The sequence below is a fragment of the Hemitrygon akajei genome, chromosome 14 (genome assembly GCF_048418815.1).
Source record: "Hemitrygon akajei chromosome 14, sHemAka1.3, whole genome shotgun sequence".
Taxonomy (NCBI): Eukaryota; Metazoa; Chordata; class Chondrichthyes; order Myliobatiformes; family Dasyatidae; genus Hemitrygon; species Hemitrygon akajei.
The window spans coordinates 20,714,073-20,730,391 of NC_133137.1; the positions used below are offsets into that span (position 1 = coordinate 20,714,073).

General features: G+C 37.8%; 1 protein-coding gene across 7 annotated transcripts in view; it reads left to right on the forward strand.

The window, feature by feature from the left end:
- kdm2bb (lysine (K)-specific demethylase 2Bb) overlaps positions 1 to 16,319 on the forward strand; it is a 231,775-nt gene that overhangs the window by 90,385 nt on the left and 125,071 nt on the right. For all 7 annotated transcript variants that reach the window (XM_073065597.1, XM_073065598.1, XM_073065599.1 and 4 more), the window contains 2 exons: positions 1,345 to 1,498; positions 5,324 to 5,439. In XM_073065597.1, coding sequence (XP_072921698.1) covers positions 1,345 to 1,498; positions 5,324 to 5,439 — 270 coding nt within the window. The remainder of the gene's footprint in view (positions 1 to 1,344; positions 1,499 to 5,323; positions 5,440 to 16,319) is intronic.

Sequence of the window (16,319 nt, forward strand, 5' to 3'; positions counted from 1 at the left end):
GGAGCAAATTATACAGATCTTGTGTTTCTTCTTTATAATCCCCCAGCCCTGCTCCTCAATGCTAGCTTGTCACATACCTCACCCAGATTGTGGAACAGAAATTAGTTCTCCTTGAGGGCTAATGTGAAATGTGCATCTTGTTTTCTAATGGTATAATTTAGCATCCACGAGTTTGTTTTGGAATGGCATGATTCAGTAGCATGCAAGATAGTGGGATCAGCGAATAGAGATGTGATCTTGCCATTTTATCTATTAAGTTCAGTTGAATATTCTGTTTACTCATAGAAAATTTGCAGTATTTAATCACAGCACTTTATTGGGTTGGGCTGTAGAATTGTTATTTCCCTATATTTTTCTTCTAATTCAACTTTCCTATGTTTGCTTGCATTTTTATGTTGTTGTTGTCCCTTTCCCCACCTTGTGGTGCACCATGCGGCAACTTTGCCATTTCTTTAGCAAATTAGACTTTTTTTATGAGGCTGAGTTGATAGCTCAACCAACCACGATGGAAAATGTGCAAGGTGCCAGCCGGTTTCAAATCCAGGACCACTCGCCTCAAAATCTGGTGCAGATGCCACTAGACCACTGACCAGCTGCCATGTACTTTTATATAATCGCCTATGCACATGCGATATGTTCAGTGCGATATGCACATGTTCAGTGGATTTTTCAGTTGTTATGGTACAGTTGCTATTTTTCTAGAAACTTGTTCGTTTTCTGTAGTAGGTGTCACATTAATTGAATCTAGCTATTTTACTATTGAATTGTTATCACTGGAATTTTATTAACTCTTGTCTGATAGCCACAACTGCTTTTTCCTTTGTCGTTTCTTTGTTCTTTCAGCTCTTCTTCCTTGTTCGTTTTCTGCTCTTGTAACACTTAATAAAATGATTGTAAGCAATAAGTTTATGCCTCATTCTTGACTTCCGAAGAACCTTTGGATCACAAAAGTATCAACATCCAACACCGTGTAGCTGAAACTGATATTGGGGAAAATCACATGAAATAATTAGGGTATTATGTAAAGGTGCTCTTTTGTAAATGTGGCAATTATTCAGTTGTGCTTCTGAATAATTTTGAATTTAGAACCACAGAAAATTATGAAAATTGCCACATGGAATTTTACCACCTTGTTAAGTAATTGCTAATTTGTTCCGAGGAGGTGGAGGAGGTTGTATTTTATTTGCATGTTTTTGACTTTTAATAAAGTTCATGTACATCAGTACTGCATATCAAAACATTAGAATAATTCTCAAACCTTTTAAATTTGAGCTAATTTTTAATGCAGTGGGAAATTTAATTGTTCTAAAGACACTCAGTTTTACAAGCAGTCTGTCTCCTCAGGTATTCTGGTTAGTTCCACCCACATCGCACAATCTGGAGATTTATGAAGAATGGGTTCTGTCAGGAAAACAAGGTGATATTTTCCTTGGAGACAGAGTGGATGGATGCCAGCGAATTGAGTTAAAACAAGGATATACCTTTCTGATCCCTTCAGGTAAGTGAAGACAGTTGTTATCTATTAAATAAATATTGTTTTCATAAGTATATTAATGGAGAGTAGGATTGTTTGTTAAACCTAACTGAATTTGGAAACAGCGATTTTGCTATGCTATCCTTTTATTTAGGTCGTTAAGTGTGGCAAGGTTTGTGTGTTGCAAATAACTCAGTAAAACTGAAGTACCTTTTCCTGTAAGCCATTTATTCTTGAGTAACTAGCATCATCTAATATAATGGGCTTTAGTATAATCACGATTACCTTTGCTATATTTGTATGCAGTTCATGTGCGTACTTAACATCTTAGTGAGATGCATTCTACTTGTGTTACTTGTGATTTTCAATTTGATCTGATTTACTCTTGGGGGGGGATCAACCTCTTACTTTCAGTAGAAGTATGCCTAGAAATTGAGTTTTAAATGAAACTTCATCTGTCGCACTCAATTTGTGAATTTTTAGAAACTACTTCTATTATCATTTGCTAGATAGAGATTTGATGTATTTTTAAGTGGCTTATAATGAATAATTCTAAAAGATGATGCTGCTTTGGTTCGATTATATGCACTTCATTTGACATTACTGCAAGACATTATCTCCTTATTCCTCCCCTTCAAATCTAATTTTATAGCTACAGATCCTCAACGTTCATTTTGCTGCATACCCTTGTGGCAGTTACAATGAAATGACTGATCAAAATATTTGCAGAATTATAACTCTTCTGACATCCTGTAAAGGTTATTATACAGCTGTGTCCTGTTGCTCTTATCCAGTATCTGGATGCTGGCATTGTTAGACTGATGTACCTTGCTGATTTGAGAGATTCTTCTTCTTAAGACCATCACACTTACTTGGGGCATCGGCCACCGAAAGCATCTCGCCATAGTCTTGTGGATTCCATGGATTTACGGCTTTCACTGCATGGCTTCATAGGTCTTCTAAGTGACGGGCCTTTCTCTCCCAGGGATATGGTCTTTGGAGCTCCTGTTGGCATTTCTGTAGCTCTGGGATTTTACAGGCTGTGGTTGATAGCCCCATTCTCAACCCTCCTCCTCTCTCAGCTGGGCTTGGGACCATCTACTGTGGAGATGATTGGAGAGGTTACAGGTTTTGGTATTTTGAAAGTTTGAAGAAATATCAGAAACTTGTGCTGGCAGTTTCAATGTGTATTTAATTGAGAATGTGCTTATTTTTGTTTCCCTATGTATCTTTATCAAACATTATACAAGCTAGGGAATTGGGTTATCTTAAATAATGTCATCCTCTTGAACAACAATGAACAACAAAACTATGCAAGTACAAATAAGAATCAATAAATGACGAGCCTGAAGTAACAACATAAAGAGTCCTTAAAGTGAGACCACTGGTTCTGGGAACACCAGAAATAGGATGAGTGTAGTTATCCCCTTTTGTTCAAGAACTTGATGGCTGAGGGTTAGTTACTGTTCTTAAGCCTGGTGGTGTGAGTACTAAACACTTGGACTTTCAACCTGAAGGTAGCAGCAAGAAAAGAGCATGGCCTGGTTAGTGAGGATCGTTGATGCTTTTCTATAGCAACATTTCATGTAGATGTGCTCAATGGTCAATTAATCTGAGGGACAAGATTAATGATTACTTGGAAAGACAGGAACTAATCAGAGATCAACAACACAACTCTGTCAAGGGCATCTTTGTCTAGCCAATTGGAATGAATTTTTTGAGGAGGTAGCAATGTGTACCAATGAGGGCAGTGTAGTAGATATAGTTTACTTAGATTTAACAAGGTCACTCTTGAGAGACTGGTTGACAATAGGGTGATAGTGGACGTTCTTTTTCTGATTGAATGCCTGTGCCACGAATGATTTAGATGTCTGTGTAGGTGGTATGGTCAGTCATTATGCAGGTAACACTACCTGTGGAAAAGAGTCTTGGATTACAGGGTGATATTGATGTATTAGTGAAATGGTCTGAGAAATGGCAGGTGTAGTTTAATCCTGATAAATGTAAAGCGATGCATTTTGTGAGTAATACTAATGGTAAGATATACACTGCGAATGTTGATGTCTCAGGGGTACTGAGAAACAGAAGGATCTTAGTGGACAAGTCCAAAGAATCTTGAAGTTGGCATTGCAGGTAGATAATGGTTAATAAGGCATTTGGATGCTGCCCTTTAGTTGGGATGTTGAATACAAGACGAGTGAGCTTGTGTTCCAGCTTTATAAAGCATTGGTCAGACCTCATCTGGAGTACAGTATGCAGTTCTGGCCACTTTATTTTGGTCTCCTTCAGTTTTTTTTTTGGTGTTTATTTTTTTGTGGCCAATAAGCAAATGGGTGATCTGTTAATTTTGTGTGTGTGTGTGGGGGGGGGGTGCGGGTAGGGGTTTTGATACTTTTTTGTGAGTGAGGGGTTTGGGGATTGTTATTGTCACTGTTTTTTTCCTGCAGGGGAGGGATTGGGGATTTGTTGCTATTGTCACTGTTTTTTCTGTGGGGAAGGGGGTGGGGGATTTTGGGATTTGTGAGTTTTGTTTCTGTTTTCTTTATCATGCTGTGGGGGGTGGGAGGGGAACTTGATGTCTTTTCTTTCAGCAACACCCATGATCTTTCTGCATTTCATAGCTGTCTGGAGAAACCAAACATTGGAATTGTATTGTACATGTGACAATAAAATTAACCTTTGAACCTTTTAAAGGATGGATGTGAAAGTGCTGGAGAGGATGCAGAGGAGATTCACTTGCATGGGATGGAGTGACGTCCCACAATTTTAGTTATGAGGATAAGGGCTTGATCTTTTTCCTTTGATCAGAAGAGAAAAAGAAGGAATGTAATTGAGGTGTACAAAATTAGGAGGGGTGTAGATTGGGAAGACTGCAGAAATCCTTTAACCATATCAGAGTTGAATAACACTAGATGACAGAGATTGAGGGGAAATAGTAAGTACCCAGATGAGTAAGAGCAGAGTCTCTAAAAATATTTAAGAGGGATCTAGACCAGCATCTAAACTGTCTAATTATAATATTAAAATACAAAAACAGCAACAGAGCAGAATTCGGGCATAAATAATGTGGCTCACGGAATTGACATGATGTTACATAAACACCCTAGAGAAGAGATGTTCAACCATTTTCAGCCAAGAGCCAAATGCACATTTCTAAAGAAGGTCAGGAGCCTCAAAATTATAAATGAATGTGAAATCCCATGTGCATAAATACAAGACTTACAGGGCCAGATGCGAGATGCTCTTCGCCACACAAAGTAGAATTCTTGGAGAACCATGAAGACTACTACAAAGGAAACTGAAACTCTGTACTTAAGAAAACAGGATGCTTCAGTGCACCAAAAATATTTAAGATCTTTCTGTTCCAGAAAATCAGCATTCATCCTCCCTAATCTTCCTTTACTCCCCTTTTGCCCTGGAATTTCCTTGTCTTTTCTGATTATGAAAAGATGGTTAGAAACTTCACCCCTGTTGTCCTGAGGTTGTATGGAACTTGCAGGAACTGTAAAGATCAGATCATACAAACCTGTCATCTCGTTCAGCCTGCAGTCTGTATTATATTGTAATGAAATGTTCTTAAACATGAAAGTCATTTTGTTTACTGCTTAATGAACCCTAGGTAACAGCAATGTAGCTACAAATAGAATTTTGTGAATATCTCCCAATGTAGCCGACTATCTTCTCCTGTCAGATATGCTATAAATCTTTTGCACCCATTTTTCTCCCAGGGCCCTAACTGATCAATGTGAATTAGACCCATCGCGTTAGAGCTTTAACAACCCCTCTTAAAATGCCTAATAACCATGCTTCAAATTGTAACAAACTAAAGTTGTTAATGTTTTTTTTCAGGATGGATCCATGCAGTGTACACTCCAGTAGACACGTTGGTTTTTGGCGGAAATTTCCTGCACAGCTTTAATATTCCCATGCAGCTTTATATTTATGGGATTGAGGATCGAACTCGGGTAAGTCATCTCCATGGTAATTCCTCTATAATGAATGCAGACTTAAAGCAATTTTTCGCTCTTTACTTGTTTGTCCTTATTTCTTTTGAGATGAATTCTCCATTACTTTCAGCATTCCTATTATCTAGGCTCTCACATTTTGTACAGTTTGTGATTATTAGCAGGCAACTCAGCTGGTGGGGAGGTGGAGCAGGTAGATTGCTTTGCAGTCAACACTGATCCTTTTCTCAGTACTTTGTCAAAGTACTGAGTACTTTGCTGCGTTTCACAAAGTATGATTAAAGCCTGTGACATTTAGTTTTTTCACTCTAATAATGGGAACATTCTGAAAACTCCATTGACAATGTAGCTGTGATTAACAAATGACATCAACCAAAGAACTCAATGCATGATTTTCCTTTTTTTTTGTATTGCAGTATGATCCTGATTGTGTGATTAAATACTGAACACGAATACTTGTTACTGTACTAGGCTCTCTGCTTTGCTCTCCAAATTTTTTCCCATTACTATGCATCATCCTCTTAAAAGTGGATCACTTTGCTAATTTCTTTTGGTCTAATTAAGCAATGTAATGTTGCAAAATTCTATTTCTGTATATGCAGAATATTTTCTTTCAGATTCAAAGATATAATATCTGTATTGGTGATTGTGATATTTAGTTCTGCATACTTGGTTTGTGTGAAAAGTCGCTCCCTTTTCCAAAAATAGAAGTCTTTTGTTTTGAAGCATTTAATGCTGTAATTGATTTTAAAAGTACAGGTTTATATGTTTTACTGAAAATTCTGGTTTGGTAACATTTTTGTTACGTTATCCCAGCAAATGGTATGCTACACCATAGGCCTAAAATTGGAGACCTACAACCTCATAAGACATTCCATTTTTATCACATAATGTCTGGTTTAAATTAACAAATAATTTTCTTTGAACTTGGTGCACTTTAATTGACCCTGTGAATAGTGTACTTTGTCATACGAGAATCATTGAAGTTTATCAAGTCCAAAGAACCCATTCTGTCATTTTAGCAACGCCAACCAACAAGTGCTATTCAGTGTACTTTCCAGATGTTGGTTCATGAACATGAGGTTCTAGTTTCAAAGGCTTATCCAAGTACTGTTTAAATGCATTGAAGAATTCTACCACTACTGCCCTTTTACAGTGTGAAGGAGAAGCGTTCAGCTATCCTGTATTCACTTATACAGTTCTAGATGCAGCATGGAAAGGGGTCTTCAGCTGACCAAATTGGCGCTGGCCATCAGTCTCTCGTTCATCTGTGAAAAAATTTTGTAGTCCTTAGTTCTGAGTCTCATTGCAAATATAACTACACTTGTCCAAATAACACTGTGGAGAGCTGGCTGAGTTTTATACACCTCAATTAAATATTTTATCACTCTGCTCTGTTTCAAAGAAGAAACATTTAATGCTGTAATTGATTTTAAAAAGTACAGGTTTATATGTTTTACTGAAAATTCTGGTTTGGTATCATTTTTGTTACATTATCCCAGCAAATGGTATGCTACTCCATACCATTGTTTCTCCAAACTAAGATTTTCCTGAAAACATGGCACGTAAATCTCATCTAACCCATCTCTGCATAGAGCTATCACATCTTTCCCTCTTGCAATTATACATGGTCCTGGTCAGACTGCACCTAGAATTTTGTGTGAATTTTTGATCTCACTTAAAAGAGTATAAAGAACTAGCCTTAAAGAAGCACCTTCTGCTGTAATCCTAAATTTGTTTTCTTTCATGTCAGTATTGATGTGTGCTAGTGTTGCCTATAGTGCACCAATCCCACTGCAGATCATCACTCAGATATTTTCATGTGAATGTCTGATAAGGTGTGATAAGGTTCAATTGTACATTTTATCACCAGGCTCTTGCATGGGTCGTGACCATCTGATGAGGTGCTAGAAGCCTGCCATTGCTGCTGGTACCTATTCATGCATAACCAGAGTTGATATCTCTGGGAGGAAGGATTATAAATGGAGTTGTTTGGATTTTGTTGCAATAATTTGTAAGAATGACAATTATGATGTAGTACTTTTGGTAACCCGCTGCTTCCCCTCTATTTGTGCATGTTTAAAGTGTTACCCTGCTCTATGTACTTGGAGCTTGGACCCTATCTCAAGCTGGAAACCTTGCAAAATTTTTTGAAATGTTTTAAAAGAGTAATGAAGTCATTATAAAGATGATAACTGCAACAATGTCAGAGATGTGGCAATCTGCTAAATTGATTTATTCTCACATGTATAGAGGTACAGTGAGAAACTTGCATACAGATCAGTTCATTACAACAGTGCATTAAGGTAGTATGATGTAAAACAATAACAGAGTGTGGAATAAAGTGTAACTAAAGTGTAGTTTAGGTTGTCAGTAAGGTTTTTATCTTTTTTATCATACCAGGAAACCATTCAAAAAGTCTTATAACAGTGAGATAGAAGCAGTCCTTGAGCTTGGTGATATGTGCTCTAAGATTTTTGTATCTTCTGCTCAATGGGAGGGGGAGAAAAGAGAGTGCCTGGGGTTGGTGGGGTCTCTGATTATGCTTGGTGCTTTTCCGAAACTGCGAGAAGTGTAGACAGAGTCGATGGAGGAGGAGGCTGGTTCCTGTGATGTGTTGAGCTGTATCCACAGCTCTGCAGTTTCTTGCAGCAGTGGGAAGAGCAGCAGCCATATCAAGCCAGGATGCATCCAGACAATGCTTTCTATTTTGCATGGTTGCACCAGGATGGGCAACCAAGGATGTTCATTCCGAGGAGTTTGAACCCAGCCCTCTCGTCCTCCTCACCATTGATATGAACTAGAGCATGTGTATCTCCCTCCTTCCTGAAGATAATGATCACTCTTTATTTTGCTGACAGGGAGGGAGAGGTTGTATGCTTGTACTGTAGTATCATGCCCACTACCAGATACTGAAAGGCCTTAAAGTAGATGTATAGAGCATGTTTCCATTAGTAGGAGAGCCTGGGATTCGAGACCACAGCTTCAGAATAAAGGGTTGTCCCTTTAAAACTAAGATGAGGAGGAATTTCTTCAGACAGGAGATGGTGAATCTAGAGAAGTCATTGATATAGAGTCTGAAGGCCAAAACACTCAGTGCATTTAGGACAGAGATTCACATCTTGAACGCCACGAGGGTTGAGGGTTATGGGGAGAATGGGCTAAACAAAATTCAGACATGATTGAATAGCAGAGTGGACTTGGGCCGAATGGCTTAATTCTGCTCCTATATCTCATGGTTTTATGCAAGTTATGCTCATACTGCATTAAATGATATTTTTGTACAGGGCAATATGGTGCTGGTAAGATCATGTTAGGTAATCTTAGCCACTAAAATGTGTGCCTGCTTTTCCAAAGCAAGATGACAAATGATGAGATGGATTTGCCATCTGTAATTGATAACCTGTTACCAATCTGTCGTTAATCATTGTGAATACCAGCTGAAGTCAGAGCTAATAGTGATGGCTTTCACTATCAAACAGACAACCATTAATTATTCCCAAAGTTGTAATGTGATGAATGATGACTGAGTTTTACAATTTGATATCTGTGGAATTGTACATTGTCATGGTTTGGACTATAAAGGAATGAACCCATGTAGACTACCTTACGATTTTCCTTAATTCTCTCTTGTACTGCTCATTTAATTTAGTATATATATTATGTATAATCACACACACACACACACACACACACACACACACACACACACACACACACACACACACACACACACACACACACACACACACACACACACACACACACACACACACACACACACACACACACACACACACACACACACACACAATTCCAGTTAATTGGGACGCACCAGGACCGATAGATTTTGGCCCAATTAAGCAGCTGCTCCAGTTAGCTGAAGTTTCATGGAAATTGTTTAAAAGGTTTTTTTAAAAAAAAGGACACTGTTTAATTGAGTAACAAATTCTGTATTTAAATGAAATACAGATCAAATTAGAGCACTACCAATACTACTAGAGTACTATCAAACTGTATTAGTTCCTAATAGTCATTGATGGAGGAATTAATCCTTTTTTTTTCGATTGACTGAAAATGAACAAAGTTGATGCAGACACCTAGTGCAGATAATGCCTTTAAAATAAAATTATTGAAAATCACAGCATCTTGAATCTGCATCAATTGGCCCAAATTGATAACCTAACATAACAATACACAAGTTACGCTACTCAAAAACTGTTTGCTCTAAGTTCAGTGTAGTTTCTAACAACTACACATGTGCATATGACTGACGCCAGTTAGAAACTGTTTGACAGCAGCCTCCTGCCCCAATCAAGTGGCACAATGTCCCAGATAAATTTGGGGAGTCCTGGCTATTTTGTCTATTAGTTTTTGTCATTTAAGAGTTGTCTCAAATAAGCGACTGCCCCAATTAACTGATGGGCCAATTAACCAGAATCAACTATATTACTGATTGTATTTTAGAACTTTTAAAAAAATGAAGTATTGCACTGCCATAAAACAACAGATTTTACATTTGCCAATGATATTAAACCTGATTCTGAAAACCTGTTAAGTACTTCAAATAGAACATTTTCAATATAGACTCCTACTGTGATAACTAATGATTCAGAATAATTTTGGCATGTCACTATGTTAGAGTAAGATATAAAAGCTGAGATTTAAAAATATTTCTGGATAAAATCCCATCATGGAATTGATACAAGGTTATCTGTTTTGATGAAATACATAACTAATAGACACTTTTCTGGCATAATTTATTTGGCACTTCAAGCAGGCTCTGCCATTTATACGATCGTGGTGGATCTCTTATCTCAGTATTCTTGATAACTTTTGTGTGTAAGTATGTTTACTATCTCGTTGAATATATTCAGCAATTCTCCCTTGGATGTCTATTGATTTTTTTTTTACCTCTGTTGCACCCATATAATGAACATTTACAGAGTTTTAGATAGTAAGTTTGTGACCTTCCCACTTCTTTATCATCCAGATGTTGAGGAAGGGATATCAGAGTGGATGCAGAAAGAGAAAGGTAGAAAATCAGTAGGGAAGGCTGCCTGGATCTATCTTGATTACAGCCTCCGAACTGCCAGGTAGTTTGGCCAGCGCCTTGTCTAGGTTTTTGGTGGTCAGATTGGACACCACCAGTACAGGAGATGAGTAATGCTTTAAATGGTGGTTCAGATGATTCATTTTCAAACTCCTTATTGCCAGGTGCAGGCATTTAGTTGAGATACAACTGAGCAGAATTCTACCCCTGAAGTGACCAGGATTTTACACTTCAACAGCACGGTTTTAAGAGCTTTTAACAGTTGTGCTGAAAAATTGATTTAATCCATGAGCTAACTGTATATTGCCTCTTTGATAATTAGTCTGTTTTCTTGTCTCATAGCACGCAAACTCCACCAACTTCCAGTATCATTTGAGTCTTAGATTTTTCAAAAAAGTCTATTTCCTAACCTTTAGACATTATTGGCTTAGTTCTATGCCACCACCATCTGCCACGCCAAAGAAAGGAACAGAAAAGGACAGATTCTAGAGGAGAGAATATGAAGAGACAGGCAAATGTAGAGGGTGAACAGAAGGTGTTAGCAAATTGACAGATATGTAAGAGAGCCTTGCAGCGCCGTGGGAGATTCACCAGTATATGTATTATCTTTTGGGAAACAGATTAAAAGCAAAAGTATCACATCCACACTGTGAAAATCAATTCTTCAGTGTAAAATGCCTTTCAGGTTTTTATATGCTTGTCAGATGGGCAGCCTGGTGAGTCTTTTTGATTCTAATCTTCCCGTGGGATAAATGCACATAAAATTGTGATATACCATCACGTGAAAGGTAAAATGGAGGCAGTGATTATCCTCACTCCTTGGGGTGCGTGAAACTGATTATATTAGGTAAGGATCTCAGATAAGACTAGTTTGGCTTATTCACAGGCTTTTGATAATTTAAGTTTAAAATGAAGGATCTTTTGTGTAACCTTGGGTCTGGTCTGTATAAATTCTTATGCCTAGTACAATTAATAAGTTATATTACAGCATTTTACAAAGGAATTCAAAATTTCAAAATATTCATAGTTTTTTGCAAATCCTTCGGAAAATATAAGTAGCATGTCATTCTTTGTGCTACATCAAGAAAGTGGCATTTCATCGTGAGTTTTGTTTTTCGATGTGCATATGAGGTATAGATTCAGATTTGAGATTAAACTTCATTCTTCTGATTGTTTCCAAGAATTAATCTGGCAAGAACAACAAACAAATCATTACAAGGTTCCACTATTTTGGGAGTCTTGAGGAATGGTTCTAGAGTAGGGGATCCCAACCTGGGGTCCACGGAATGGCAGTGGTCCATAGCACTAAAAAGATTGGGAGCTCCTGTTCTAGAGCTTTTACTCATCAGTGTAACAAAGGAACAGTAATTAGAAGCTTATTGAGAGTGCAACTGATAGGGGCAGAGGTCAGTACCTTTTAATTTCTCATAAACTAAATTACAAATGAGGGCAGTTGTTAGTACGCTTTGAAGTGATGTACAAAATAAAGGATAAGGGCTGTAGGGTTTGGGTAGCAAAGATCACTTTTGTGATAGATGGTATAGTACCTTTTTTTTTAAAAAAAAAGAGTATTTTCCCCACCCAACATGGAAGTTTTCATGTTTTATTGGATTACGACATTGAATCACAGTAGATTTAATTTGGCTTTTTTGACACTGACCAACAGCAAAGACTCTTGGGCCAAAGTGAAAACAGATTTCTACAAATTGTTTTGAAATTTATTACAGTTATGAAACACAAAATAATTGATTACATAATTACTCACCCACTTCAACTCAGTATTTAGTAGATACACCTTTGGTAGCAATTACAGCCTTGAGTCTATGTGGATAGGTCTCTATTAGCTTTGTACATCTGGACACTGCAATTTTTCCCCATTCTTCTTTACAAAACTGCTCAAGCTCTTGTCAGATTGCACAGGGATCGTGAGTGAACAGGCTTTTTCAAGTCCGTCCACAAATTCTCAACTTGAGGTCTGACTCTGACTTGGCCACTCCAGGACATTAAATTTGCTGTTTTTAAGCCATTCCTGTGTAGCTTTAGTTTTATGCTTGGGGTCATTGTCTCCTTTGAAAACAATCTTCTCCCAAGTCACAATTCTTTTGCAGACTGCATCAGGTTCTCCTCCAGGAATACAGGAATTCCCTGTATTTTGCTGCATTCATTTTGCCTTCACAAACCTTCCAGGGCCTGCTGCAGTGAAGCATCCCCACAGCATGATGCAGCCACCACCATGCTTCACCGTAGGGATGGTGTGTTTTTGAAGATGATTTTCCCAACAGTGGCTTTCTCTTTGCCGCTCTCTCATAAAGCTGTGACTGGTGAAGCACCCGGGCAACAGTCTCCCCCATCTCAGCCACTGAAGTTTGTAACTCCTCCAAAGTTGTCATGGGTCTCTTGGTGGCCTCCCTCACTAGTCCTCGTCTTGCATGGTCACTCAGTGTTTAGAGGACTGACTACTCTAGGCAGGTTTACAGCTGTGTCATATTCTTTCCATTTCTTGATGATTGACTTAACTGTACCCTAAGGGATATTCAGTGACTTGGAAATTTTCTGTATCCATTGCCTGACTTGTTGTTTTCAATAACCTTTTAGTAGAGTTGATGGGAGTGTTCTGTCATCTTCATGGTGTAGTTTTTGCCAGGATACTGACTCACCAGTAGTTGGACCTTCCCAATACAGGTGTATTTTTACTACAATCAATTGAAATACCTTGACTGCAGACAGGTTATCTCCATTTAACTAACTATTCAATTTATAAAACCAATTGACTGCACCAGTAATGACTCAGTGTGTCATATTAAAGAGGGTGAATGATTATGCAATCAAATATTTTGTGTTTCATATTTGTAATAAATATAGATCACTTTGTAGAAATTTTCACTTTGACATGAAAGTGTTTTTTCTTTTGATCAGTGTTTTTAAAAAAAGCCAAATTCAATCCACTGTGATTCAATGTTGTAAAACAATAAAACATGAAAACTTCCAAGGGGCGGTGAATAATTTTTATAGGCACTGTCTGTTGATTTCACTGAAAAGATATCTTAATTTTGTTTTTGTCTAAATTATTGGCATTTTTAACCATCGGCTGCAAACCTTTGTCAAATAGAGTTTCAAGCCTCATCACTTGAGCATGTAAAAATGTTGGAAATAATCCAGCAGACCATATCACATCTTCAGGGGAAGAAATATTTTCGGCTGAATGGCCTAATTCTGTTCCTATACCATGTGCACAAGTGTGTTTGTTTATTTATTTCTGGGTCATTAAGTTTTTCATTAAAATTTTAAAATGTAGAGATATAGGTTTTAAAATGCAGTAAAAGGGCAGAGAAAAAGATGATCTTATCAAAACTTTTTTAAAACTGCATAACAATAAGCCTACTATGCACCAACACAAGAAAGTCTGCAGATGCTGGAAGTCCAAAGCAACACACACAAAACACTAGGAACTCAACAGGTCAGGCAGCAGCTATTGAAAAGAGTAAACAGTTGAGGTTTTGGGCCGAGACCTTACTTTGGGACTGAGAGAGAAGGGGGAGTATGTCTGAATGAAGAGGTGGGTGGTAAAGGGGAACGAGGCTAACTGTAAGGTGATAGGTGAAGGGCTGGAGAAGAAAGAATCTGACTGGAGAGGAGAGAGGACAATAGGAGAATGGGAAGGAGGAGGGGACCCAGGGGAAAGTAATAGGCAGGTGAGAAATGAAAGGTCAGAGTGGGGGATAGAGGAAAACGGGTGGGGGGGGGGTGTGGGGTAACTTGTTTACCGGAAGGAGAAATTGACATTCATGCCATTAGGTTGGAAGGCGTCCAGACAGAATATAAGGTGTTGCTCCCCTACCCTGAGGGTGGTCTCGTCTTGTCACGAGGAGGCCAAGGATTGACACGTTGGAATGGGAATCAGAATGAAGATGTTTGGCCACCAGGAAGCCTGTTATGCTGCAGGGTGTTATGCTTATGACAGGATAAAACTGGGGTGATCATGGGGATAACTTGTAAATAGAATCATCTGAAAGGGAGAAGTTATAGAGTGAGATCTTAGACAAACAGAACATGTAAGATTTGCAAAATGCAGAGCAGAAAGACGTCTGGCAGGTCAGGCTGTGAATGTGCTCCATTTTCTGAAAGGGAAAAGAAAAGAATATGAACTAGCATCACTGATGGATGCCATGAAGTTGTAGAAATTCAGTTTTGAATTCAGAAGGTTGTAATATCTCCAGACAGAAGAGGAGGTAGTGTTCCTCAAGATTCTGAAGGGCCTCATTGTAGCAATATTCTTATTAGGTGACTTGAATGATTTCTCTTTTTCCTAATAACAGGCCTATCCTTGTATTCTCTCATCCTCCACCCCAGTTTCTGAATCTTAAAACTTCTTTTTAATCCCCAACCTTCCCCTTTTTCTGATGTTACTTAATTTAAGTGTTTCTTGAATATTCTGTTTTCAGTTTCTGATTTCTGTCATCTGTTGTACTCTGGTTTGGTTTGTCTGATCTCATTGTTTATCCTCAGGAGTTGGATTTGCAGAACAACATGCGTCAGGATATTGCCTTTGACTGCTTTGAGCACTATTGAAAGAAGCCTAGGAGAACATCACTTGCTTTCCCTTTTGTTAAAGGGCACCTATTTAACTTTCCATGCACTGGAACCAGATTTATCCTTTTGTGCTTGTAGTTTTATGAACATGTTAGAGGGAGATATGAGGGTCTGCCTTGTGTGTTGTAGATTAAAATTGTAGATGAGTAACTTATCTTAAAAAGGAAATCCTCTAGGTACAGTAAGTTTACAGCAAGTACAGAAATCCTTTAATTTCTTTTCACAAGAATTTCATTTTTGCTTGCACCTCATCAGTTTAAGCAAGTGTAACTTTGACATTGTTAAGTGATGTTGCAGTAATATTGATGATTGTTTCTCTTTTGGGAAGATCATGAATTCCCACAGAGGGAGATGTTGAGCAAAATCCAGACAATTATCCACAGGTAAACAATTGCTAGGAAAGACGATGCATTTAAGCAATGTTGTCACAGGGTAACAGGTAGATCACCTACTTGTTCTTCTTAACACAACTACTCATCTGGATAAACTTGAGTAAATCATTCTGTCTCTTCAGTCCCTTGTCTTGTAAGTGAAAGTGTTTTGGATCTAAATTTTAAATTCTTATGAAATTGGATAAATTCTCTGGAAGTTAAATTTTCACTTATGGACCAATCAATAGTTGAGCCTCATGGACCAGAAAGATCCTACCTTTAGTATGAATGTGATTATTAATCACAACTCCAGTAGTATGTCAGTTAGCTTTTGTGACGCCAGTTACAAAGGGAACCCTCATTCACGATCATGATTGTTGCCATCCTCTTTTATTGGAAGTGCATGTTGGATGAAAAGAGAATTAGGCTTGGCTGTAATGATTGATAAGCAATCAAAAGCTTACAGAAACCTATGGTCAATACTGACTGATAATATTTCTGCCAAATATTAAAGAGCAAGTTTAAATCAAATCCTATTTGGTAATCAACAACTTTGGGAGCAAGAAGTGAAAACGTATAAAGAAGTGAAAATGTGGATTATGTATTAATTAAAGATAATCCATGGCTCTGCTTGGAAGATTAGTGTTATCAGTACATTATTAACAGATTTTTAAATTTGGATTTCTGTTTTGTGATATTTAATTGCTAGTCTGGGATGGAAGATTTGTTCTAGAGCCAAGTCAATTAGCAAAATAATTGGACATAAAAGCAGACCTATAGTAGACTTTTGAAGTAGTCTGACAGCAATGATTAACAATTTAGTTTCATTTGTCTGGGAGTTGCAACAATAATCCAAGTAATTAATA